Source organism: Pempheris klunzingeri, chromosome 20, assembly GCF_042242105.1.
Source record: "Pempheris klunzingeri isolate RE-2024b chromosome 20, fPemKlu1.hap1, whole genome shotgun sequence".
Classification (NCBI taxonomy): Eukaryota; Metazoa; Chordata; class Actinopteri; order Acropomatiformes; family Pempheridae; genus Pempheris; species Pempheris klunzingeri.
The window spans coordinates 15,420,648-15,448,479 of NC_092031.1; the positions used below are offsets into that span (position 1 = coordinate 15,420,648).

General features: G+C 42.7%; 1 protein-coding gene across 1 annotated transcript; it reads left to right on the forward strand.

The window, feature by feature from the left end:
- Nucleotides 1-1,492: 1,492 nt before the first annotated feature.
- shisa8b (shisa family member 8b) lies at nucleotides 1,493-27,776 on the forward strand. Its single transcript, XM_070852279.1, has 4 exons — nucleotides 1,493-2,133; nucleotides 12,051-12,175; nucleotides 23,089-23,202; nucleotides 27,235-27,776. Exons 1-4 carry the CDS (start codon nucleotides 1,493-1,495, stop codon nucleotides 27,774-27,776), a joined length of 1,422 nt encoding a protein of 473 aa, XP_070708380.1.
- Nucleotides 27,777-27,832: the final 56 nt, after the last annotated feature.

Sequence of the window (27,832 nt, forward strand, 5' to 3'; positions counted from 1 at the left end):
AGACAAAAAATGATAAAAATAAAACAAAGTGCCACTAATCACTTAGTTACAGTCCATGTTTCAGGTTTTTCCCTCCTCTTTTGAGTTTTTCCCATCTCTCCCTCCTCCCTCCTCTCTCCTCCCAGGCTTTTTTTTTTCCTCTCGGGATGATGGGAGATGCAGCTGGATATAACCCCCCCTTCACACACACATACTCACACACACACGCACTCTCCCTCTCTCTCTCTCTCTCTCTCTCTCTCTCTCTCTTTCTCTCTACCTCTCTCCCTCTATCTGGCACTGAGGAGAGGTAAACAGGGGAGGAGATCTCATTTGGTTCCTGAACTGTTGCAGCGCTCAGTGCAGCCACACACATGCAATTTCTCTCACATGCACACACACTCACACACACACACACACATATATGTACACACACACACACACACACACACACACACACACACACTCACAGGAGTCGTGGCAGCAGAAGAACCTAACAGCCCTGGACCGAACTGGACTCACACCTGCCAGCACAGACTGAGCAGCACTTAAAGAAGAAGAAGAAGAAGAAGATAAGAAGAAGAGGTGATAAAGGAGGAAAAAAAGAGGGCGAAGAAGATAAAAAGAGCGTGTCGTCTTGTGTTTGTTAGTTCCCCCGGATCAAGCCCCCAGCTGACGATGGAGAACACATGAGGAGGACAGACAGATCTGTGGGGACACTCGGGGGAAAAATGCTGCTGAGTAAAGTTTGTGGATATTTCTAGAGGGAATTTTTAGCCCTTGAATTTTGGGGAAGAATCACAGAGGAAGGTCAATTGCGTGTAGATTGCAAAGAGGAAAAAGGTGAGAGCACTTTAAGTGATTTTCTACACAAAATTCTCAATGAGTTTGTTTATTCTATGCAGCTATTTCAAAAAGATTATAGTCTTATATTGAAGATAAGAGCGTGTTGTGCTATCTTTTTTTTTCAGTTTTTTTTAATGTATCGTGTCTCAAATAATCTTCTTAGTATAATTTTCCAGAAGCACAATTGACTCTGAACATTTGCCTTCTGTGTTTTTTTTTTTTTAAGTTGGGTACAGATCATGTCTCACTGCATGGTAACAGTCAATAGTGATTCTGACTGACCTGTTTAAAATGTCCCCTACCCTCTTTTCATTATTGATTCCATAAGCATGTGAAATCAATAGATACATCATGTGTTTAATCAGTCTGGCTAAAATCAATTTTTTCCTGAGTTTTACAGGAACATTTGCTTTTGATTGTTCGTGTGCTCTCATGTGTAGCATGAGTGCAGCTTTGCAGCTCCGAAACTCAACTTCATGAAGGTCTTTGAGGACATGTCATCACGACATAACCTCTATCGTGCATCGATGCGTTTGAAACAGTAAAAACAAAATGCATCTGACAGTAATTTTCTGTCTTTAACACTTCTCCGTCCATCTCCAAACTTTTCTGTTTCCCGTCTAAAGCCCGCAGGTGGGACGTTGGATAGTGGGGCGCTCCCAGCAGCATGGCGACCATCCATTGCTCCTGCCACCTTCTCTTGTTCTTCCTCCTCTCCTTCCTTATAACTCAACCTGCCCTTGCCCAGGAACCATCTGTCACCACAGTGACAGTAACGGAAAGTGACCCGTTCATCATTCCCACCACGCTGACCAACCAGACGACTCCCGGCTCTGTGGAGACCACTCAGAACACTCCTCTAGAGACAGGGCTGTCCACTCCCACCAGTGGCGGAGATGCGGATGATGAGGACGTTCCTCCCGTTGGCGGGACGCGTTGCCAGGGTTACTATGATGTGATGGGCCAATGGGACCCACCGTTCAACTGCAACGCCGGTGTCTTCCTATACTGCTGCGGTACCTGCTTCTACCGCTTCTGCTGCCAGTTCCGCCAGCAGCGGCTGGACCAGAGAATCTGCTCCAACTACGACACACCCATCTGGGCCAACACCGGCAAGCCTGTGGCCACCATCACCGAGGGCCAGGAGGACCAGGACCGCGACCGCACACACCTCATCGTCTACATCATCTGCGGAGTGGTGGCTATCATGGTGCTGGTGGGCATCTTCACCAAACTGGGCCTGGAGAAGAGCCGTGGAGGAAGTGGAGGAGGAGGAGCAGGGGCGGCGCACAGCGACCTCAACTCCAGGTGAGGAGCATGAGGAGCATGAGGGTGTGTGTGTGTGTGTGTGTGTGTGTGGAGTGTCTATATGTCAATAACGTTACATCATAGAATAGATTTAAGCGTAGAGGTGGATAGACGTTTGTGTGTGTGTGTGTCTGCCTGAGTGTGTTTGTGAATGCATGTATGTGTGTGTATTTGCATGCGTGTGTTTCCCGATGCATTGCAGGGATGTTGGAAAGTCGGAAATTCTGACTTCACCCCAGCAGAAAAGACACAAAAACCTGAATACAGAGCATGAAATTGTCCAGATGCACTGAACACACATCCTGCTAACTTTGAATTTACAACTTCCAACACTGAATGTGGATCTGTAGGCCTACTAACATGTGTGCATGTGTGTATGTGACAAAACATAAGCGAGTGGGAGCAGCTCATCCCGACCTGACAAAAATCGTTTTAATGCAGAAGCTGATCTGGAAGTGTAACTGCACTGTTGACCTGTACCTGAATTTCAAATAGCAAAAAGATGGCACAGAAAATACAAGCTCATATGTCTACACCCTCCTTCATACACATACAGTACATCCCTATTTTGCTTTTGCTCATCATTTTTTAATGTTTCTAATTTTGCATTTTTCTTTGTTTTCATTTCTTTGTGCTTCTTTCTTTGTTTCTCCTTTTTTTCCACTTTCTTTTCTTTTTCATGTGCTTTTGTATTTCACCCCTTGTGTACCATTTGCTTTGCTTGTAAGCATGACTTATATTTGAAATAAACAACAACAAAAAAAGAAAAAAGAAAAATTGAATTGAATATTTGCTGCAGTGGGTGTTAAGCACCCTTGAAGAACAAACACGTTTGTGCTTCTGTGCAAGAATTCCTTCATTCACCGTTTTCCAGTCAAGTCCAATCACTTCTGACACACTTTTGGACTGAAATACAAATAATCATTATCATTAAATTACGTCACCATTATCTGAGGAGCAGATTACTTCCCACCTAAATGAAGCACTTACAGTTTGGTACTTGTAAACTTTCTCTCTCTCCTGTAACACATGTATGCATACACACACACATGTAAACACACACTCCTGCTGTAGTTGTTCAACACGTGGTGCAGGGTTCAATCTGTTCGCCTCAGGAAATCATTACAGCAAACAGCGCGCAGCATGGGCTCAAATCTCCCTGCTTTCATTGCAAACTATCTAACCCTCGCGCGCTGACTTTCCTCATGCTCCTCTCTATCTACAGCCAGCTCTTCTTATCTCTCCAAGCTTCTTGTTTTTTTTTATCAAATTTTCTTCCACAAATCTCCATGTCACCACTTGCGCCATTTGCTCCTCTCATCCTGGGTTGCCACAAATCACAATGTTCATGTTTCTCCGTCCTTCCTCCACATCTGCTCTGTCCTTAATGCTCCAGCTATCATCATTTTCTCCCTCCTCTTCCTCTTTATCCCCTTTCTCTCTCCTCTGGGGCCCAAACAGCTGAGGCAGGGGCCACTTTCAACCTCTCCCATCTTCATTCCGCCCTCTCTCTCTCTCTCTCTCTTTCTCCATCTCTTCCTCCGTTTCACCTCCTTCATCCCTCATCCCCTGTCAGCATCACGTCTTACTTCTCCCTTCATCTCCTCCCTCACTTATTTTCTAGCGGTCTCTTTTTGCGTTTAAAATCGAGGAAGTGGACGCGCAGGCCACCGCACTCTCCTCGCCAAACGTCCATCGACCAGCAGCTCTGTTTGTGCGTCTCCCATTAACCTGAGCCGCAAAACTCATTCAGCGGATAACGCACAGCCAGGATTAATATTTCCTGCAGGGTAGCACCTCACTGAAATAGAAACACTCCAGCTGCATAAACACCCTCCCTCCATGAGCCCATCTCAACAGATTACCGCTCCTCCTTGCGATTAAACAAATTTCACCAAGATTACAGCTTTACCGTTTCTGGAGTGCTCTGCCTGCTGCACGCTCATTTAGTTATTAGCCTGCTGACATAAATCCCTGGTCCAAAAGTGTACGTGCAGCTAAGACCTCATGTACCACATGCACTTGATGAGGTAAAACGCATAAATATGGAGGTTACATACGCCCACCCACTTTAGAGTTGGATACTGATGTGGCGAGGCACAAAAGGCAACTTCTGCACTCTGCCATGCACCTGCTCCCTCTTTCCTTCCCACCATCTTTCTTTCCGTCACAGCAGAGGATGATTAACGCTCTGAAATCCCACCAGTTCTCCCGAATCAGCTTTGAAAGTTAAAATCCAAAGTGATGCTCCTCTCAGATTACTCTCCTCCCGCACACACACACACACTCACGCACACCTTCTAATACATGAACCCACTCCTCTTTGAACCAAACAGGTTCAGTGTGTTTGCATGCTGCACTAATCCTGAGCCAACAAAGGGAACGGAGAGCGCCGCCTTGGGTCATACATGTCACGTCTAATGAAAGGCCTCAACTGGAGAGGGGCTGGCTTTACACCCAGAGAGTAAACAAACACAGATGACCTTCATGATTTTACACACAAACACACAGACACACACGCACACACACATTCACAGTGATTTATAGTTCAATTAACAACAAGAATGATAGTGGTGGCATTTAGGCTGCGTGAGCACGGTTCAGATCACCACAGTGAGAGGTCAGAATAGCCAGGAGGTGAGATGCACCGCAATACAATGCCCACCTAACACAAGTGTGAGAGGCCAAGGACCAATATGGTAGCAGCGGGTCACATGGTTCACACAGAGAAAGTGTGTGTGTGTGTGTGTGTGTGTGTGTGTGTGTGTGTGTGTGCAAATGCGAGCAAGTGCGAGTGAGTGCATTCATGCGTGCGTGTGAATGTGTGAGTGCATGTATGTATTTGGCCATTTGTGCGCCCCAGCACACAATTGGAAAACCCTGTATCTCCTCTCATTAGATAAATATCAAATACTGGATGAAATGGTGCACTGTCCCAAACTGTTCCCCTTTAAGCTGAAAACAACAAGGTTTTCTTGACACTCTGGTGATACAATGTTTTTATCACACTACACAGAAACAGATCTATATGTTTGACTGCGTTCGCATGTAGTTTGTGTGTGTGTGTGTGTGTGTGTGTGTGTGTGTGTGTTTGCACTACAGTGAGCATTTTAGCCAGCACGTTATGTAACGAAGGGCACTGTCACTTAAAGAGTTTGATTGCTCTGCCCTGATTTACAGCAGATAGATAAACAATACTCGATACAGTGTGGGCATACATATGGGCCGCAACTGCACGCAACAAATGGGATCACTCTTCCACTCCACCCTCTCTTTGTTTTTGACACACATATCACAATGACACCAGGATATAGTGTCATGGTTAATCTTTCAAGGGCATTTTTGGCCCGTTGATGGGATTTTTAGCGACAGTTTGGTCCTTTTGGGGGAATTTATTGAGCTGTGAAATCATACTCATACTCCCACCAACACATTCAGAGACACGTTTAAGCTGTGTATTCATATATTGCTCCCACTGTCTAATAATACATGCTTTATGATGGTTAATAAATGCCTATTAATGTATTCCTAAGAACAACTTTTGCTTGTAAGGAATCCTGTCAGCTGGCGCACATCCTTGTCCAGTGAAACTTTCCTCTGTCTTTCTGACAGCTCCTTCATCTCTCTTGATGGCTTATTAGAAACCGAGAAACCCATGACCTTCTATAATGACTTACATTTATAACTGCAGACTTGGTGACATGTTGAAGAGCGATTAAGTCATTGATAAAGGGTCAGAGAGCTTCTCAGTTCTAAATTAGACGTCAGGTCTGCAGACATAGAAATTAGTAAATCATAATAAAGGGTTCGTCCATTACCACAATCTGCAGGGGGCTGTTATAATAGGAGTTTATGTTAATAACTCCTTAATAAATTGATTTTGTCAGGATAGTCCGAAGCCCTGCAAGTGGTCCTCTAGCATAATGCAGCAAGTTATGCTAGAAGATAGGCCTACATGGAAATTGAGACATATTAATTTCTTCTGACTCAGAACAAGCTAGAGGAATCTTATCTCTTAGATTTAAAAAAAAAATAAGGCACCTGATGCTTTTTTTCCCCTTAAATTACACAAGTTCATCTTCTGTGATAGAAAGTTTTCAGATAATACAATAAGAATGAATTCTTAACAGGTCTATGTCAGTGATAATAGACCAGCATGGATAAGATCCATCATGTGGATCCAGAGACATGAAATGAATATAAAACCTGCTTTTTGGGAAACTTATCTTACGTAGTGACAAAGAGCAGAGATGGAGTTTGTGAGTCTTGAAGCATTGTTGAGTTGTTCAAATTTGTAAATAGGTCAAACGTGCTCACAGAACCATGTAATGATGTGCTCCACTAATCACCGATACCCTATAGGTGAGCCACAGGCACATGAAAACACACTGAAAATCCATCTAACTTATAACTACAGTGAAATTCACAAAATCTCTCTCTTTATGTATAGATACACACACACACACACACACACGTGTGCATCAATGAATTGGAGAATTCACACATCTATATTTCTGATGAGCTCCACCCCTCTGTTGTTGCTAGTTTCTCCGTGACTTCCTCTGGTTTGAGGTGAGAGGAGAAACAACACTCCACACCAGTGTGAGCCCTAAATACCTGCCATGTGAGAAAAAAACGTTTGCACCAAGAAGTTTCCTCAAAGCTTCCACATCCTCTGCTCTACTTTCTCAGCTCCCCGCCATCCCTCCTGCCTTCTGATCACCTCCAGGGTAGAGCTGTCACTCTCTACCACCTCTCACCTGTCACCAATGTGTGTGTGAGCATGTCTGCATGCATGTATGCTTGCGAGTAAATGTGTGAAAGCGTGCACACGTATGCTCCTGCGTCACAACTTGCCGCAGTTCTTCCCAAAGTGAAAGGACATGTAAGTTGACAGCTTCCTGGCTGTATGAGATGTGACAATTTTCACCCTCCAGCTGCTTTACCTTCCTCGCTCCTCCTCTTCTTGCTCCTCGTCAGTCCTGCCGGGCTTCACTGGGCCCAAACACACTTAAATGTGGGTCAGCGCCCACTGATTCAAGGGTCTGGCTATGTGCTGTTCCCGTGTCCTGTCTGTTTATCAGGAAGACACTAAAATGGTTGAAATCTGAAATGATTTTGACTTTTTAAATCAGTCACACCTTGAAGGTGGCATTTCCATTTTTAAGGCTGTGTAAAAAACTGAGTCCAAGATTAACATTTTGTCTGTCATAGTCAAGCCCATATCAGTCAAAAGTGGGGTTCATAGGACCAGCAGACACACAGTGAGTTGGCCCCTGTAGCTCCATTTCATCCTTCTTCCAAACTTCTAATTGGCCATCTGTCTACAGCTTCAAATAGGCATGGAAACCAGCTACAAACAACCCAGATAACACTGTAAGCTACTTGAAAACTTTTAATTTAGCACAAAACTGCATTTCTTCCATTTCAAGGTGGCTGTATAAAGAAAAGTCGCTTGGCAGCCTCTGTGCCACAGGGAAAGGCTAGAAGTTAGCTCGTTAGCACGGAAACAAAACCACTCCGATGATATCTGCATCAAACAGCTGAATAATACCCCAGAAATCTATATAAGGGATACACTCGATATACTTGAGAAGTCAAAAATCACCACGGAACCGCGTTTCTTTCATTTTAAAATTGGCTGATAAAAAGAAAAAACATGTTGGTGTTAGAGGAAAAACTAAACATTTTAGCTTGTTAACATGAAAACACGACGTTGCTTGCATCTAACAGCTGAACAATAACCCAGAAAACAATATAGACTTTTGGATAACTGATAAATGACCACAGAACCACATTTATTTTCAACTTAGGTGAAAATATGAAAAATGACATGAAAAAATGATATGAAAGTTTGTCTGTTTTAGCATAAAACAACCCAACACAGACCATGCCTGCTCTCTGCAGGTGTAAGGCATGAGCAGTCAGATTTAAATGCCTCATTACCTCCATGTTTTTTTTTATTTCATGATAAAAAAGCACATGAAAAGCATGTCTGACTTCATTTATTTGTTGCACTGATAAATTGTACAAGTAGACAAGACAGAGAAATCTAACAGCAGAAACCTTCAGAAACACTGAAGTGTGTGTGTGTGTGTGTGTGTGTCGTCATCCTCTCACTCTTTATCAGCAATCGCCAGTGACAGCGAAACTGGTTTTAACTGTACCTTTGATGAGAAGAGGGAGGGATGAGTGACAAGAGAGCAGTGACAACAGAGGGGAAATAAAGAGACTGTGACATGGAGATATCTGCCACAGTCGTTTTGCTTTGTCAGTGGCTTATCTAGAAGTTATATTTTTGTAGATAAATCTCATGAAGGATGGTGTCTAGAAAGTGGAAAGTGGTTTTGGCAAGAAGACCGATGTTGGAAGTGTAGTACGGGAGCGAGACTAATGAGAAAAGGGGACGGAGACACTCACGGGCTGATGGGTTTTTAAATATCCCTCCCTTGGACTCAATCAACCCAACACATATACAAAATTTAATTAACCTGGAACCCCAGAGACAAAATGATGAGATGTTTTAGAAAAGGGAGGACGGCAGGATCAATAATATGTGCATTATTGCATGAACAGGTCATGAGGATTAACAGGGAACATGCACTGCGCTGTGCTTCCTGAAGGCCATAATGTATTTAGGTCATGTTACATTGGAGGAATCAATGGAGTCTGCAGACAGACAGGGAGTGTTTGGAGAGTTCCTGTAATGTTCCTGATCGGGGTGGCCTGGGTGGAGTAAATGATTGTTACAGGACATTAGCAAAGTCTCATCTCAGTGTGGCTTTAATGTGATGGGAGAGCATGGAGGTACAGATGACCTCGCAGATCTCAAGCACATCGCTCTTACGTAACATGTTCTAGAGTAATGAAAAGTCGTGGGAGGAGTAACCTGAAGGTTACTTCTGGAATACATCATGTACTCCATGAGGTTTTCCCCACAGCTGAGACTTCTGTCACAGAAAAACAGGAAAGAAGCTCATATTTCTGATGCATTATCAGTGACTTCTCTGTGGTGGACGTGCAAAGAACCTTTTTAACTTTTGAGATACATGGATCTAAGATGGAGCAAAAGCCATCCACTACCAACCATGCACTTCACTAACAGACATACACGTGTTCGCTCATAACATCACTGATTTTAGACATCGTTTGCAGCCACCACGAGCTGTTTCTGTCAGTCTGCCCCATCCTGCAAGTCTTAATCTTTTCCCCAGCTGCACGACCATTTTCGCTCTTTCAAATGCATCCGCACAAGCTCTCATGAAGCTCAGCCAACGCTCCATAAACACTACATAGCCTGGAGACAGGTGAAGTTTTTGTTGCAGATTAAAAGTCCAAATCAGCAAGTTGTTTGAGCGGCGAGCCAAGAGAGGAGTGCGTGGAGGCCCCGGGCGCTGCGCGGCAATGAGTCAGAGAGGGGATGAGGAGCAGAGAGAGACTGGAGGAGAGGAAGACAAACGATATGGTTTAAAGATGGGGGGAGAAGAGAAAGACAGATTTAGGGCTGAGTTTAGGTGAGGAGGGGGCAGAGAGAGAGAGCGAGAAGACTGAAAGGAGAAAGAATTGAAAGCTGAAGAAAAAAAAAGCAGAGAGAGTGATTCCCATCTTTGCAGAAGAGGAAGAGACATCAGGAGGCGTTCAAAGTCTTTTTGTTGTGTGATGCAAATATTTAGAACAATTTCACGTCACAAGCTAATACAGACTGTCACAAAGGCACGCAGTGCATACAAAATGACTCACAGTAAGATGATTAAGATCTGAATTGATTTGAATGAATGAATATGATATTCTGTCACAAAATAAGGCTCCAAAAATGCAGTTTAACTCACAAGTGTGGGATTTTTTTGGTGCTCACCTTCTGTTAACATGTCTCATCTATTTATACGTTTTAGTGATTTCCTACATCTCCCAGAATCCCTTTAATCAACCCAAAAATAGGCCCGGAGATACACCATCTGTAGCAATATTTTTGGATCACTTCTTTACAACTGATAATAAGTCTTGGGAGTCAGATATAAAGATTATGAGTGGAAACACTGGCACAAACTGTACACACATGTGCCATCTGTCGCCATGAGATACTTGTGGCTGATGAAAACAAGTACAAATGTGATGGTTGACGCTGAAACAGCTTCATGCCACCATCGCAGTTCCTTGCAGGAGACACTTTCTGCCACACCGTGACTCCCTGAGATCATCACACCTGTAAACAGTTTGTAGATGAGCAGAGAAGTGGCCAAAAAGGGACTCACTTTTCTATTTGGCAGGTCAAGTGTGAACAAGCTGCCCCTGGCTGTCGCTGTCAGGTCGGTCATACTCTAGGTTATGAGTGTGCGTGTATGAGTGGGTGTGTGTGTGTGTGCGTGTGTGTGTGTGTGTGTTAGAAGGGGCTAAACACATGAGCTTCGTTAGCGAAATAGAGGCACTAGTGTTTGAATTATTGATCAAGGGAGTGAATACCATCAACACTGTAAATTCAGAAAATGCACAGGGAGCGGAAATGTGTTTATTTAAAGTGATGAGTATGCCTGTGTGTGTGAGTGTGTGTGTGTGTGTGTGTGTGTGTGAGCGCGATCCTGTCATTCCTTTGCATTTCTTGCATCCAAACACAACAAGCCCCGAGTCCAAACATGACCATATTGCAGGAAATCTTCCCCGTATGTCGTTGAGCAAAAAGGCCGCTAGTCAGACACAGCTGACTGGAATTCATCCCAGAGGACACACAGAACAAAACACACACAAACACACAGCAGGGAGATGAGCCGCTTTCAATGAAAACTTGTCTCAGGGAAAGTGGAAATACAATTCTGCAGCTCAGTTTGACGTGTACTTTATATGTGTAAGACGAACTAAAGTTAGAGGTGAGGTTAGGCATCAAAGTGCAGTCAGATCACGGTAACACGCTATAACAGTCATATCAACAGCCATCAAACCCAATGAACAAAACATAGTACACACGTAGCGAGAGGTTAGTTCAGGCAGCGCACTAAAGTCATGTTTGTATTAGCTGGCTGACATCAGTCGCTTCATTAATGCTCCACAATCACTGGCTATTAGCTACGTAGTAACGTCCAATCATATTCAAGAAGGTGTACGTCACAACCACTATAACCTGACACGCGTCACTGCTACTCTGCTGATATAAAACGTGATATAATGATATAATATTCTGCTTGCTATCACAGGTTCCTCTGCCACCTCAACCTGCTCTTTGTGTGTTACAGTTTGGTCTCTTGATTTAACAAAGGTTTAATGTTCACATATGTTCATATAGGAGGGGATTAATTCTCACACTAGATTCTTGGAAAACTTCCTCAAAGAGCAGGGGGAAAAAAAAAAAGACAGAAAGGCTTTAAAAGTTTGCTGGGTGTGGATATGACTGCACATGTACATCCATTCACTCTAAACCCAACACACACCTGACAGATGTAGAATTACACACCACAACATAACCTCACACACACACAGACAGGCAGGAATCATGAAAACACACACACATTTACACACAGGCAACTTCCACACATAGGGAAGACGCTCCTCTCTTGGGATGAGAGGATGTACTGTAATTGAATTGCTTGTGTGCATGTGTTGGTGTGTGTTAGTGTCAGTGTGTGTGTGTGTGGGTGTGGGTGTGTGTGTGCACAGCTGTTCAGGAAAGCCCTCACAGGGGACCAGCTATCCACATCTGGATAACAGATGATGTTTGTTGTCTCACTCACTGACAGACTGTCGTTTTAGAATCGAGCTGTGCAGCCACTGTAACACAAATTGTCAAAATAATGTCAGAAATAATCATGTAATATTAATAATAACGTTTGATAGGTAACCTTTATTCAGCCTGGTTTATCAGGGGAGAGCAAATAACAAGTTGACCACTAATTTGCATTCACTGTGTGTGTGTTTGTGTGGTTCTCCAGGACACTGACAGACCTGCTGAAGCAGCAGGGGGGCGAGGTGAGCTCGGTGGACAACGCCACGGCCAGTTCGCCCAGCGGAGGGAGAGCCAACGGCATCTCGGCCAGGATGCTGCGCAGCAGGAGTGGTGAGTACTGAGAGAGAGAGCGTGCCCGCACACTCACACGTACTACACAGGTAAATTCAGGATAAGATACAACATACTACCAGCACGGTACACCAGTATATCACCAGTAGCACCAAATGCGGTGGGAAACTTCCATGTGCTGGTGTAGGTGAGAAGAGTACAGTAAAAATGTGTGTGTGTATTTGATGACAAAGACATAAAACATTAAAGAACAAACCGCTTCCAAACTGCAGATTTTTGTTGGATCGTGTTTTTATCGTTCTTTTATTTATCTTGTATCACATAAAGTCAAATCATTTGTAGCATTAAGTTTCAAATGCAGTCTTGGTGTCAACTTAAAAAAATAAATCCCTCATTGTCACTTACTCACTCACTTACTAAAAAAGCAACAACAAGGGAAAGCGAAACTGATCGGGTGATTTTATTAACGAGGGGAAGAAAGTTTGTCCTACTGTATTTCATATTCACACACACTACACCCTAATAAGGAGAGGAAGACACTAAAAAGTGTCAAGCCAGGGTTTTTAATCTGTTACTATGGAGACAAACTTGGTCAACTACCTTTTGTGACTCTTCTGTTGTAGAAATAAGACACAGCGTGATCCTGAAACTGTAATAAATACTGACCGCTTCAAAGTGTTGAACAAACTGAGTCCAGTGGGTAGTTTGATTAAATTTGTCACAGTTTTAAGAAACTTCAAGGAGGAGGAAGCTGTCAATCAACTATTACATGGCTTAGTTAAAAGATGATTTGCCCATTTTCAACCAGCTTTGTATCATTACAGCGTTGGTAGAACATGCAAATGAAGGACTTTCCTCCATGTTGCCTCCACCAACAGCTCCCCGCTCTCCATGTCCATTTGACATTTTCCAACTCTACAGCTGCAGTTCAATTGAATAACTGACTTAACAATGACATTTTTACCGTCGTTTCACGGTTAAATCAGTTATATAATTGAACAACAGCCCTACATTCGGCAAATGTAACGCCTGATGACCTGCAGGAAGCTCCAGGGAGCTCTCTGCGTAAGCGACATGAAGGAAAACTAAACATCGTTCAATAACACACTGTAATGGTACAAAGCCTGTTAAAAATCAGCAAAGTGTCCCTTTAAAAATCATCACATCTTACACCAGAGAAATACAGCAGATTCTGTGTGCAGATCATTTTAGATTCCTCGTCTTGTCTGTTGCACAATATTTTTTACTGGCTGGTGAGACTTATTTAGGGGACAGAGAGAGATTGAACAACAGAGCCTCTTCATCTGGAAGTAGAACACATGTTTGTTGCACGTGCAGCACTAGTGCACTATACACACACAAAATGTTTAATTAGTATGTTAATGTAAGAAGGCTGCACCCCTTCACGTGGCATGTGCCACATTTTTCCATACATTCTCTAGACGTGCAGTTTCTGTTATCGACTATTTACCAGTTTTTTTTAATAGAAAATGTGTAGAAGTCCAACACATATCTCTCCATTCATAACGTCTGGTGAAGATAATTAATAATTATTTTAACCAGCAATTAGTTATGTTATTTTCTATAGGAGTTTTTCTCCTATTTTATTCTATCTGAGTCTGAGAAAAGGCCTATAGCGAACAGAAATTATTGGATTTCAAGTCAGTAGCAGCACACCATAATAAAAATGTTGTGAGTCAGACAGGCGTGTATTTTTTTTGTTTGTTTGTTTGCAATAGTTTTTATTCCGTTTTGTTTCATGTTAGAATATGTCGGCCAAACAGGCAGCCTACATTGAACATGTAATGCATGCGGATCGTTTCAGGAGCGGCTGCTGAAACACTGAGCTTCCATTATAAGCAATGAAACTGGCTGTACGTGACACAAAGATCTGCTCCTCAGTCTTCTAAGCCATTTATACTCTTTACAATTAAATAAGGTGTAAAGGGTTCATATATTTTTAATCATTATATACATTACATTAATATACAAGAAATGTCAGCGTTTATTTTATCATTATCAGTTGGTGGTTGCTTAGTGGGCTAACTTACTTTTATCCTTTACATAGCGCACTGTAGTGGAGGAGAAAAAGTTGGCAGTTCACAGCGTTGTTCTGAGTCCAAAGACGTCATCCCAGAGAGAAGAGCACATGGTCTTTATTTGCCTGTGATTCACACAACACTACACTGTATGCGTGCTGCAGGTGTGGCCAGTAAACCTCCAAACGTGACCTAGAAAATACCATAAATCTACATGGTTTGATATCATTTTTATATAACCTGCCTACCAGTTGTTTTAAGCTCAATACACAGAGATCACATTTGTCCGGCACATTTGAATCTTCCAGGTCATGAGAATTTTTTTTAACAGAAGCGCTGGCCTGCATATAAGACAGATTTTGTCCAGCTACACTCCTCTCATGACAGCGTTCGGACAAATTGGTTTGGGTGAAAGAGCGACTGACTGTGCATGTGTGTCCCCTTGTGTATGGATTAGTATGCATGTTTGTGTGCCTGCATGTGAACATGTGTGTGTGTGTGTGTGTGTGTGTGTGTGTGTGTGTGTGTGTGTGTGTCAGCAGGAGGGAGTGTTTGATACGAGAGGCCCCCTGCAGCATCCGTCTCTTATCTCTTCCTATGAAGAATTTCACACACTGCTAATGACATGATATGGCATACTGTATGTGATAGATGCTTTAATCAGGAATCTTTCATTGATCCTATTTATTTGAGAAGGGAAACATATACAACAATTGGAACTAAAATGTTTACTGGGTAAATCTGTCACACTGACAGCAGCCTTATTTCACCTTCAAGTTGCTGAGTAACTGTTGCTTGTGACCAGAGAGCCTGAAGTACAGTATGAAGCAAAGAGGTGCATGACATGAAATCTATCAAGCGGTGATGGAGTGTATAGAAAAAGGGCGTTAAAGCAATCAGTTCACAGCATAGCTGGTCTGTAATCCTCAGATACCACAGAACTTCATGGCCCTGCAGTTATCATAAATCATAAATATTAATGGACACGTATCACTTGATCTCAGTAGCTAACGTGATCTCTGCTGGGTGATTGTAAATGTGTTAAAATTGTTATGTGGGCTGAAAAGAAAACCTGCAGTTTTGCGTCCTGGCATCATGGAAGACTACCAATGCTGCAAGCCAAAATAAAATGCACACACACACGCACACAGTGTACATACAGTGGATGTTCAGAGACTATTAGTACTGTATATATGTCTGTATATTGCTCTTGACTGTTCTTCCAGACCGTATACATATACGACAGAGTAGTTCGGCCTCCCCACACCTCCATCAAGCTGAAATGTACTTGTGATGCACGGACACCAAGTTGATGTCAACCCTCCAGCAAATTAATTGCTGAATCTCTTTTTTTTACACTTCACATTACTTTGAGAGAAAATCAGAGAAAGCAGAGAGGATGGACAGTCTCCAATTAATTCATTTAATTATTCAGTCACTTTTTTTCTGAACTTGCTCCTGCTGCTCCTCCTGTTGCTGTTCTCAGAGGGAAGGGTTTTAGAGTCTTATTTAGTTGTCGACAGCATACTGAGGAATTTTAAATCCCCCACTGCTGAGAACCAGAGACTGTTTGGAGATTGACATGATCAGTCAGCAGCTTCTGGGGGTCCAGACGTCCTAGAACTACGGGATGTTTTTCAAGCACATGGTGGAGCCTGGCAGAGGAAGCAGCAGGTAGCAGAAAGCGTTGATTGACTGAAAAAAATAAAGTAAATGTAGGAGAGGGACTTCTTAATGTGAAGTGACAGTAGGGAAAGGCAGGGGACTTGGCAGCGAAATTAGTGTTGATGATGATACCTATTGATGCTAATGTGTTCTATGTTTATGCACATTACACCCACTTCTTCCCAGAGGAGGAAAATGTCCACTGGCTGTTTGTGATCAATAAAAACAGATGGCAAAAAAACTTTGTCCAGCAGGCTGCTTTGTGCCATTTCAACAAATCAAAAACCATCTTTGCATCATAACTCACTACGACAGGTTTTGTTTTAGAGGGAAAAAGTTAAGTTTAATATCAGAACTTTGTCTTTCAACACGTCACCGTAAAGCTGTCATGGTTTCAAGTTTTAAGAAAACTCACAGGTTGACATGTCAGTGCTTCCTCCTCTGTTCACCCCAGCATATCTGAGTTCGGCAGACGATACAGGAGTCATTTTCCTTTTATTTGTATTTTTTGCATTAAGCTGACGCATGCTTTCATCTATTTAATTATAAAATGTCATGCAAAATGTTCCCTAATTGAGCCACAGAACAAAGTGGAACACTCCATAGATTGCCTGGGCGGTAAACAGATGAACAGTATTGGTTTTTCCATACTAGACAACATGGCAGACAGAGGCCTTTGGAAAAAGTAATGCTCATTACACAGGCAGTAACTCAACACATTTTAACTGACTGGAGGCAAGTGTTTAAAGGCCATCTGCTCACTCATCTCCGTGGCTGAGATTCACTTCAAAGCGATACTATGTACCCTCTAGAAAAAGAAGCACCAAAATCTTCCTCTTAGAAACAAGCTAAACTTAGAAAAAGTTGAATTCATAAGAAATAAAATCACTGCCGTGCCTGATTCGATACACTCAGGGTTTTGGTCTGGTATGGCTAATAGCCTGTAGTAGCTAAGTTGAGATAGATATATTGGTGCGTAACTGAGTCCGTTTGCTGATCTGATGTAACAGATGCCTCAGATGCCTTTACTATTATCCTGTACTGGTGCATAGTTGGGGATTCAAGAAACAGGAGAGAGACACAGAGAGTTTGGTCTAACCTCCTTTAAAATATGTCTACCCAGTACAAGTTACAGCACTGCACAACACACTACCCCTACCGTCTCAAATTAAAAACCAGTACATTAATAAAACCCCTTATCATGACCAGATATCCCCTAAAACTACAACCGACTCCATCTGCACACCACATCCTCCGAAGCATATCCAGGTCGTTCACAAAAACAGAGAAAGAGAGAGACAGAGACCTTCCATGTTCATATTCAATTTGTCTCGGGGCACATGTCACACTCTTACATTACTTAGCCTGGCTTTAGTCATCCAAGATCTGAGTCAGGTCTTCAGCCTCCTTCAGGCATACTGCCTTGCCTCTGCAGAGGAAGCAGGCGCTGCCAGCAATAGGCACAGTGAGGCCTCAATCTGGCTGAGCAGGCCTCTGACCTCCACCACTCTATTCCTTGGAAACGTCTTCACTTCCACTTCCTGTTACCTCTTCTGGATTCTCCTGCACTGCTTCATACATTTCTCTGTGCAGGAGCACCCTCTCAAGCCTCTTAAGATTCTGCAGTCCCTCTTGACTAGACACAGAGGACACAGTGTCGATGCTGGCAACATACTCTATTGCCCTGTAATGGGCCTACACAGGCCTTCATGTGGTCCACAGCTGCCCACATCCTGCAAACTGTCTGCTCTCTCACTTAGAAAGCAGTGGAGTGCAGATATTGTTGTTATTCTCACAGTCCACCAGGGACAAAGAGGTTTGATGGTCTTGAATTTAAGGCCTTAGAGTTTGGATCAGGCCCACAGTGTCCCGGACGATAGGTGTGACCACTGACGTATCTGAGGCACACCGACTCCTATTCAGCCCCACCTGTGTCTTTGTGTTCCATCAGTAACCCAGTAAGACTAATTTGATTCAGTATCACTGACAATTCCTCTTATAAACATGATCATCTCATTTTTTTGTGTTTAGACTAGTGAAGTCCAGGCCTCTTTTCATCCATTTTGTCAGCTCAGCATCATCGTCTGCCTAATACTAGAGGATATGGTTCAGATTGGACTTCTGACTAGCAAAGTATTTTGTGCAATGGAAGCAGAGAACCTCCTTTAACGAGGGGCTGAATGGAGCTGAGTGTACCATTTCTTTTTCAAATGAAGTGTCTTGTTCAGAAGGGCCTGACTAGGGATGAATTTGATGTTTGGCTGATTAGGTACAGATCCAAGTTCTTCTCCTTCGTCTTTTGCATTAACTTCCACCAGGCCTGTCTCCAGTATAATGTTTGAGAGGGAAGTTAGCATTTATGTCTGTTAGTAAAATGTAAGCACGTCTTTCAATAGTGCAGCTGGAAATTAATGTTGATTGGTGAAAATTAATTTTTCAATAAAATGTGATTAGGTGTGACTGTCTAACCAGTCGACCATATAAAACAGTGTAAAACAGTGTTGTTGTTTGGGCTTTTTTTTCAATTTAAGGGTTTATTATCAGTGCAGAAAAGAAAAAGTTTTGAAAGACAAAAAAATCTACCCTATGTGGATTATAAATGGTTGAATATAAAAACGACACACTGAAATTGATGATCATAGCAATGGGCCAAAGCAGTCAAAGCAGTCAATGCAGTCAATTACGCTACAGAAACTTTACCTTCGGTTTCCGTGTGACTTTAAAGGTTTTACATTTACTTGAACCATCAGCAGCAGATGTTAACTGAGGACAAGAGGCAAATGTTTGGTCTAAAAGTCGATAACAAACGTGACTCACTGTCAAAAAAAAGCTTAAAGCAAAAAAGCAGTGACCTATTTATCAAAGACGACTGTAACCCAGTAACAAATCAAATTTCACCTTTTCTTCTCTTTTTTTAAAAATTTTATTTTAACCCAGCTGTCAGAGGAGTTGCTTTTTGAACGCTCGTCTCCTCCAGAATGTTTCCTGCACTCTCAAATCTTCCCTGGGGTCATTACAGGCAAACTACTTATTCTTGTAAATTAATGATCTCGGTGTGAATCTTTGCTCTCCTGCTCGTGTCATGTTGATTATTCTGACAAAAGGCATGTGTACAACCAACTCAGCAGATCGCACAGAGCGGGGATTATAAAGTACATAGGGGTGGGAGAGGCTTGTGTTTGTCTGCTCTGGCTCTGCCGCAGTAAGTGATGATGCACACAGACTTGTACATATGATCTCACTGATGACAGACGTGGTAGGCGCCCTGCTCCTCGCTTTATTCTCGCCTGCATATTCGTACAGTCGCCCTCTTGCACGCAGACACACGGGGACGTTCATATTTCATCTTGGTGATGACAGACGACATGCGATGCACTCTCTCCTTCATCGCTTCCCCCACGGCACTTAAGACTCCTTTTATGTATCGTTTCACACACAAATACACACGCCGAGACGCACATTTATACACAAAACGCGCACTATATGTGGAAACACGTGTTGGCCTCACTGCTTTTCTCAGTGCTTCACGGTCATGAGCACTCACAATAGCATGGCGGTAAAACAGCATGCGGATGGTATAGGTGTGTGTGTGTGTGTGTGAGAGAGAATGAAAGCGAGAGAGAGAAATCCCATTACATCAAAAACTTCTGTAACTCCTGAAAACTTTAACTCCTCTTAAGTTGCTGACCTGAAAATGAATCTGAACCTAAATGTCTTGCTGGTGCATCATTACTGCTTCTGCTAAAACTAAAACGTACTTCCAGATAAGCCGGGAAGTCAGAATATCCAGCACACTGTCGGCCTGTGCTTCTTATTTTATTGATGACCCAGTATTTTGCACGATTGGAGAAAAATACATCCTCTCTTTCATTGCACAAAACTGCTAATCAGAGAGCGTTGCATGTCTGCTACTCTGCATGGCATTGCTTTATTATTCATCATTAAGTTTTGTTTCAGAGTAGCCTGTCGTTCTGCCTTTGTGCCACAATCAAAAGAGGATTTCATATTCTTTTCTCTCAAAAGTCAAGACGGTCACCTTTAAAGGAGACATATGCTCGTTTGCAGGTTGGTACGTGCATTTGTGGTCCTATATTTACGTGCTGGAAAACAACACATTATTCTTCTCAAACTGTGCATATTGCATGCTGCTCTTTTCAGCCTTTTTCTGAACGTTTCTGAAGTCACATGATCAACAGATCCTTGTGTGTGACATCACAAGCGGGGCCAGATCTAAACAGAGTGTTTTCACACACATTTACAGAGAGAGAGCAGGAGAAAACAGAGGGAGGGTGGTCTTTTCTCCTAGTTTTTGCACATCTGGGACACATGTTAACATCGAAAAGCCATTAAAAAAAAGTGTATTTTTCCTGATATGTCCCCTTTAAGTAATTCATTCAAGTTTATTAAGAGGGATATTCTCACTCTCTCCACATGGACTCCCCCTAGTACAAGTCATTCTCTTCATCCCTCTGATCTGACAGCTTGTTTCCACACTCCTGAATCGTTCAGACAAATGATACAAAGGGAGCCTGATCTTCACCTTAATCGTCCGCTGTCTGCGGTTCCCACTGAGAGGATATTGCATAACTCATTAAGCAGCGTTCCTGCCCTCTTGTTCTGCGCTTATAAGATCCCGATGCCAGACGTTCATTTGGTGGTGCTTAATGGAGAAATTAATATGCGCAACCATGCTGAAGTTTTAACAACCCCAACCCCTGTCCAGAACCTCTCCTAATTCCTTCAGTTCCTATTTTATGTGTTGGCATGCACACACACACTTATTCTATTATCCAATCACTGAAATCATGTACCCTAAACAAGGGTTTGGCCGAGCAGATGGACTCACTAATGGGTATTGTTTGTATTCCCATGTGGTGACTGTGCACACATGGGTTTGGGGACATTAGCATGTGCATTCGTCTTCAGGCTTTAGTGTGTTTAAGTTTATTCATGGTGTGTGTGACTCTAAATGGTGGAAAAATTGGTAGATTTTTTTGAGATAATCCGAGCAAAGCCTTAATGTCCCGTTATCTCAAAAAGCTCAACACAAATTCTGTTAAAAATCATCAGCTCATTTACACTCATGATTCACAAGATTGTCTGAGACTGATTTATTTTTTTGAATTGCCTGAATGTGAAATAAGATAATGGGCTGGTCATAAGTGTTAGAGACGGATGTGAAGGCAGAAATCTGAAGAGTAAAAAAATATATAAAATGTGAAAATAAAACGCTGTTTTCCCACCAGAGCTCAGAGTTAAGTGGAGATATTAAATGTGAAGAGCATTCATATCAGTGCTGTCTGAATGTACAGAGCCAGCGTGTCTCGTTCTGCCATTTACTGTTGCTCCAGCAACATCAAGAGGAACAATAGAGGATGACGATGACGATGATGAGAAGAGGGTAGAAGATAATGATGGTGAAGATAGTGATAATGATGACGATGGCAGTAGGAAAAGGACTTTTTCCTCATAATCCACTAATCTGGCACATGCTGAGGGGTCAGAACCACTGAATTACACTGGATGACACACTGATCACACACACGCTCACACACTCTCTGTAGCTAATCATCTTACACCACAGCGTACAGCACACTGATGTGTGTGTGAGTGTGTGAACAGTGATTAAGGTAGGTGTAAATGTTGTTACTGTAAAGACTAACTCTTGATATTTCTCCACCCCTCTGGCTTCAGCAGAATTATCTCATTTATTCCACCAGAACATCCAGCCATCCTCCACACTCTCTCTCTCTCTCTCTCTCTCTCTTTTTTCCACAAGCTCTCATCATCTCATCTCTGTTCATCGTCAAACCCGAGCACGACCCTCTCACTCTGTGTCTCCGCAGTGATTAGTATTCAGAAGTTGTGCCATGTACACCTCTTTCTTAGTGCCGACTGTCACAGATGTGATGAAATCTTCGGTCTCTGATGCTGTACCTTTTCCCGGCATGACACACACACACACACACACGCATAAGCACAAAAAAAGATTGACTTCTGCTCAGCAAATCAGATTGGCGAGCATACCAATACACTTTACTGTGGCATTCAATCAAAAGATCTATCAGTTGTGGCACTTACACACAAGCAGACCACTGACGTTGGTGCCGTCATCCTAAATTACCTTATAAAGCATGTTGACCAGGTGTGTGTGTGTGTGTGTGTGTGTGTGTGTGTGGACATTCGTGGATGCTGCATGTGAGCCCGTACATCCCTGAGGCTGACATCAAGCGCGCTGGCTGCATCAGTGGACTTCATTAATGCCAATAGCTTCACTCTCTCAGCTAGTTGGTTTCATTGTTCATTAACCTCAGTTCAATCAGAGTGGGGACCGGCTGGCTGTCAGTTCTGGAGCCGATGTCTCGCCCAGAGTCACCAGCCCCGAGGTGAAGAGGAGATGTTTTTAACTAATGCCAAAGCAGCGTTTGTGACATTTCCACAGTACACATTCTGAGAACAACCGCTGAGGAGCCCCGACTCACCAAGCCGACCTTCAAGCAATCCAGCTTTGACGGCCAGTTGTCGGCTTGGTCTGTCACAGCCTATCCATCATTATACATCTATATACATATATCCACGTTTATTACACGGGGTTGTTGAATACTTGGTTCTGATTGATCAGTCACGGCATTCTACGGCCTGTTATTTCCATATAGCAGACCGTTGCCATGTATAACAGGACATTGCTATAAAATCATCTCTAAATCAATAAAATTGTTTTTAATTCAGTATTCTACCTCAAAATGTTGATTTCTTTGGTGCGTGTTACATGTGGGAAAATAAACAGCAAACGGTGGTTTGTTTTGCAATAATGACTGGCTCGCCGTACATTATCCTTTACATAATCTATCACATCCTGTTCCCCTTTATGACTCTCCTATGTTACAAGCATACACCAGCTTATAGCCGAAAATGAGTCTGAAATGGTAAGAGCCCTGTTTCAAAATGTAGTTTTAATACCTTATTACAGTTTATATTGCATTCGCATGCAGCATTTTCCCAAATAACTAAGGTACCACAAGTACAGGTACAGACTGGCTTACATCAGTCTTTGGGCAGGTGAGACTACAGGAGTACTGCGTGGATCTGGGGTTGTCGGCAACTTCAAAATATCTTTAAAATATTAAGAAAGTTTGTGGTCATGGTTGGAAAACAGCAAACTTTAATTGTAGGTATGAGACAGGATGCACCCTCTGGACTGTGGACCAGCAGCTGACTCTGCCGCTCTCTCTGCTTGTCTTTCACCAGAACAGTACCATCTGAACAACTCCGCTTACGGGCCGTTTGGACAAGGGCTTCCACACCCGCACAGCAACCACAGCACAGTGGGCCTCAACAAATATACCTCCCTGAAAGCTGTGGGTAAGTCGGACACATTAACACACGCTAAGTGATGCTGACTCCTACTGACACAGCAACCTTTAAAGTACAGTAGGCTGGCAGTACAGGAGCTGTCAGCTGATGAGGATCTCTTTGCCTCTTGGCAAACAGAGAGTTGATCTTAAAGAGGAGCCCACACTGTTCCTGTCTGGCACTGTGGTGGGATTGGTAAGATAGTAGTAACTGTCTCTAAATGTTACTGGGTGACCGTTGTAAACTGAGGCTCCTTTTACAGTCTTTTACTCTCCACTACAGACAGGCCAAGGAAACGGTCTCATCAGAGCTATAGCAAACCTTTTTAAACCTTTTTTCTTTAAAGAATCCACAACACTGAGATTTTGTTTAAAGTAAGATCACTGAGCAACACTATTTTAGGAATGGAGTTCTATCATACATGTATTTTAAGTTAAACAGCCTCTGGGAGCAGCACTGGAGCTCTTGGGCAGGAAGAAACTACTGGGACACACATGAAGAAAACCATGTGACTGGTGAACGTACCATCCGCCCATGTCCTCACTTTGATTTTAACTACACCACAAAAACGTTAAAGGAAAGTCTGTTTTTCCTCACACTTGGTCTGTTGTACAGCGATGATAGCTTCATATACTCACCGGTTTTACACATGATTTTCATATCATGAAGACTAACACAGCTAGAAGAAGCCATCATTAGATGCATCCTAATACCGGCTGCTATGATGAGCATTTAGGAGACGGGAAACTGAAGTATTTGCTACTGATTTGCTACTCCATCCACTTGTCCATTGCATACTTTCTGCTAAAAAATTCACAGTACTAAGGTTTGCATCAAAACATTAATAGATGTCTCAGTTATATTGAGCAGTATTATACCAGTCAGTCAGTGATGGCATAAAATAACGGTTCACAACTGTCTGAAATCCCAATTTACTATTGATTGTGAATTGGAAACTGGCATTAGGCAAAAGTGAATCTGAATCTAAACAGCATTTACAGTATTATGAATAGACACAAATCTAAGATTATTTTCTTTATAGCTTTCCTGAATGTATACATTTTCTGCTTTATGTTGCCTCCAGATCTGGTTTTGTAGGAGGTTTGTGATGTAACTACAAAGCTGCTACAGCCAGGAGAGGAGTCTGCAGGGTTTTTCCCAGGTGTTTGTACAGACAGTTTCATGTCAGCTAAAGTCACACACACACACACTCACACACATGTTGGTGTCCTTGAATAGTAGTTGGCATGATGGTGTAGAGATCTACATCTAACCCCAGGCATCCCATTAGACAAAACAATGCTCTACCAGTGAGCCAAAGGCAAATACCTGCTAGTCGAGGTAGATTTTAGAATTATTTGTGGAAGGTTGACATGATTTAGCTTCGGGGATGAGGCTCCTGTCTCAAAAGAAAAGACTGTGATGACAAGGACCCATCAACTAGTTGGGCTGATGTAATGCTGACAAGGCTAAGGCTAGGTTATAGGCAGGTAGTAAGCTTGTTAGCCACACTTGCTAACATTTGTGGTTTATGTTGGAGCACATAAACACACTGTTCAACCTGTTTCCAGCAATTTAGCTCCCATGTTTTTAATTTTACTGTTTACAACACATCACTCTCCAAACTGTCAGACATTATCTGCAAACAGGACAGTTATAACACAACTTCATATTAGCATTTCCTTCATTAAGTTTTGATTTTTATCAGTTATGATAAGGGTTTTTGGACAAAATCAAATGGGTGAAAAATAGTCGGTTTTGAAAAAAGATGAAAAAAAACAGCTGTTGTTGGTGTACACCCGACTTTTGGACAAACATGATGAAAACACACGCAGAGACAAGGTTACTGTTCATGTAGCCAGGAAGCTGGCGGCGATGACCTCAGTTTTTAGTTTATTTAAATAATTCTCTGTGACATTCATGCCAGCCCGTAACACACACACACACACACGCACACGCTGGACTCAGGGCAAGGGTATTTATAAACCTTCTTTGCTACAGTATGTCCCCACATCCTGACACAAATACCTTTACCTCCATCATCTCCATTGCACTCCTTGGCCTCTCCCTCCTATCCGCTCTCCTTGCCTCCTGCCCTCACATATCCCAGCAGAGGGAGAATACTTCTAGTATTCACCTTGAGGGCATGAACCCATTGGAAATACTTAAATCACCAGCTTTCCCCTATGATCTTCTTCAAAGCCTCCCCTCTCAAAATGACCGTCCTTTGCCTTCATCCGATTCTATATGTCATCTTTCCACTCATTTAAAGTCTTTTTTTCTAGATTTTACATTTTATAGACAAGAAAGTGAAATGTATTTGGAATGGAAGAAAAATTACCCTTCCCACAAAGCACTTTATCATACTTTTAAAAAAAATTTGTCATTCAATATTTTCTGTACTATCATATTGTTACATCCTTTCCCCTTACAGTGGGTTAACATATGCTCTCCCAATAGTTTTCCATCTTAAATAGTCTCTGCTTTTTCTTATTATAAAGCATTTAAAGCAAAAAACATACCTTTTGCTGAATAGCAACAAACTTGACATTCATGGTATCACTGTGAATAATAAACTGTAGTGTAGCAGTTGCACAAGTAACTAACATTAGCCACTATAAGCTACTGGTCACACCAGGCCGAGTGAGGCTGAGCGTGTTCAATGGAGTAAGAGTGAGTTTTACTGCTTCTGATTTCAAATTTTCACTTGTAAGAAAAAGGACGAGTAACTTTGTCTTTCAAAAGTTGCATGGTCTCCCTTTAAAAGTTTCAAACAAACTTTGAGGAGCAAAAGAAGGCGACATTGCTGACAGGTTGCAGCCGGGAGGTCCTAACATAAATGCATCATGGATTAAGTGTGATTCAGTCGTCAGTGTTTCTTCAATGACAGACTCTGTGTTTGCACATTTTAGGCTACTTCTCCGTGTGACTCAGACGTGCATCAGACTGTGACAAATTGAAAATGACTCTAAAGTATAAACAAGTTTAAACAGGCCACACATGTGTTTGCCCAACTGTTAATATTACAAGAAGGCCAGATTACAGTAAATTAACAGATTATTCCCATTAATTTGCCTTTTTTTTTCAATATTTTGTATCTTTGTCAATCATTTGTTATCAGTTATGATATCAGTGCACAGTAATTGCTGATAGTTGGGAACATGGCGACATTGTTACAATGACCTCCAACAGGGCAGGAAAGGAAACGATCAGATGATCAAACCTAATTATTTGTCAGGTTATCTAAATCATTTTATTGTGAGCATACCTAAATTAAAATGTCTCAATAGTTGCACAGAAAAACTATGTAGGCACAACTACAACAAAGTACAGTAGCTCAAGATGTTGGTCCGTAAACTGCAAAGAGAACTGGATCCAGTGTTTGAGGTGGGGCTCCGTTTGCTCCTGAAAGCTGAAAAAAAAGACAAAAAGCCACTTCTTGCTGTAAAAAAATGACCCTAATGAAATGTACTGTGCGTGCTCTGTGGGGCCCATAACTTAATCATCAGCTAACTTCCAGTTTAGCCATTTGAAAGGAGATAAAATAATTTAATCATGCGGCTTCTCTAGACTTTCTAAATGTTATCAGATTGAATAGATCAAATTCTACTTGTGAAACGAGTCTTTTCGTGGGGATAATGATGCTCAACAAAACTCTTTTACAAGCATCTCTTTCAAAATGCAAGTTTATGGTAAAAAGTCTTTGGCCCCAATGGCATCCCATGATGGATTCCATTGTTTAATTACTGGGTTTGGCCACTATCAAATTGTCTTAAAAGCCCAGCACACTTCCTGGAGGCTTGTTAAACTGTAATGGATGTTTAAAACTGGCAGTTTGGGTAGTAACCCATTGGTGTTTCTTGCCCCAGCTGACTTCTTTTTAGCAATCGATATTGTTCAGAGATTTCCACAATTAACTGAGATAGAAATGGTGTCTGCTGTAATAAAGCAAAATGATTCTATAACTTACTGATGAATGCTTTGTGTAGGTGTTAATTTTTCCTCACACACTGTCTCCTCCCACCCCTTTCTTCATTATAGCACACAGTGCGTCTCGTAGCTACTACAAGAGCTTCCCGCTCATGGACTTCTCCCAGTACCAGCCTGTGGCATCTCCTGCCTTCCAGCCTGTGCCCGTACAGCATAAAGAGAAGTCGTACATCCACCAGCCTGTGTCAGCGCACCACGACGTCCACGGCGCCCTCTCTATCTCCATCCCCTCCAGCCACCTGGAGCACTCACGCCTCCCCAAGACCACCACGCACCCGATGCTCTCCAGCTCGGCCTTCAAAGCCTGGGAGCCTACTGGCCGCCACGTCCACAGGCAGGCCTCTGCCCCGGGGCACACGTCCTCCATGCACGGCTCCACCCGGAGACACGGCTACTCCACCCGGAGGCAACACAGCATAGAGAACATGCCGGATCTCTTTAACCAGCCCTATGGTGGGATGTATGGAGGAGCTGGAGGAGGGCCAGGGCAGGGGCAGCATGTACAGGGGCAACACCCACCTCAGCCCCCCTACTACCACCATACCAGGCAGAAGAGCTACTCCACCCACAGTACAACTGAGGTGACTGTCTGAGTGCCAAGGCCTCAGAGAGATGACATGCTGAGAAGAACAAAAAAGCTTTGGTGTTA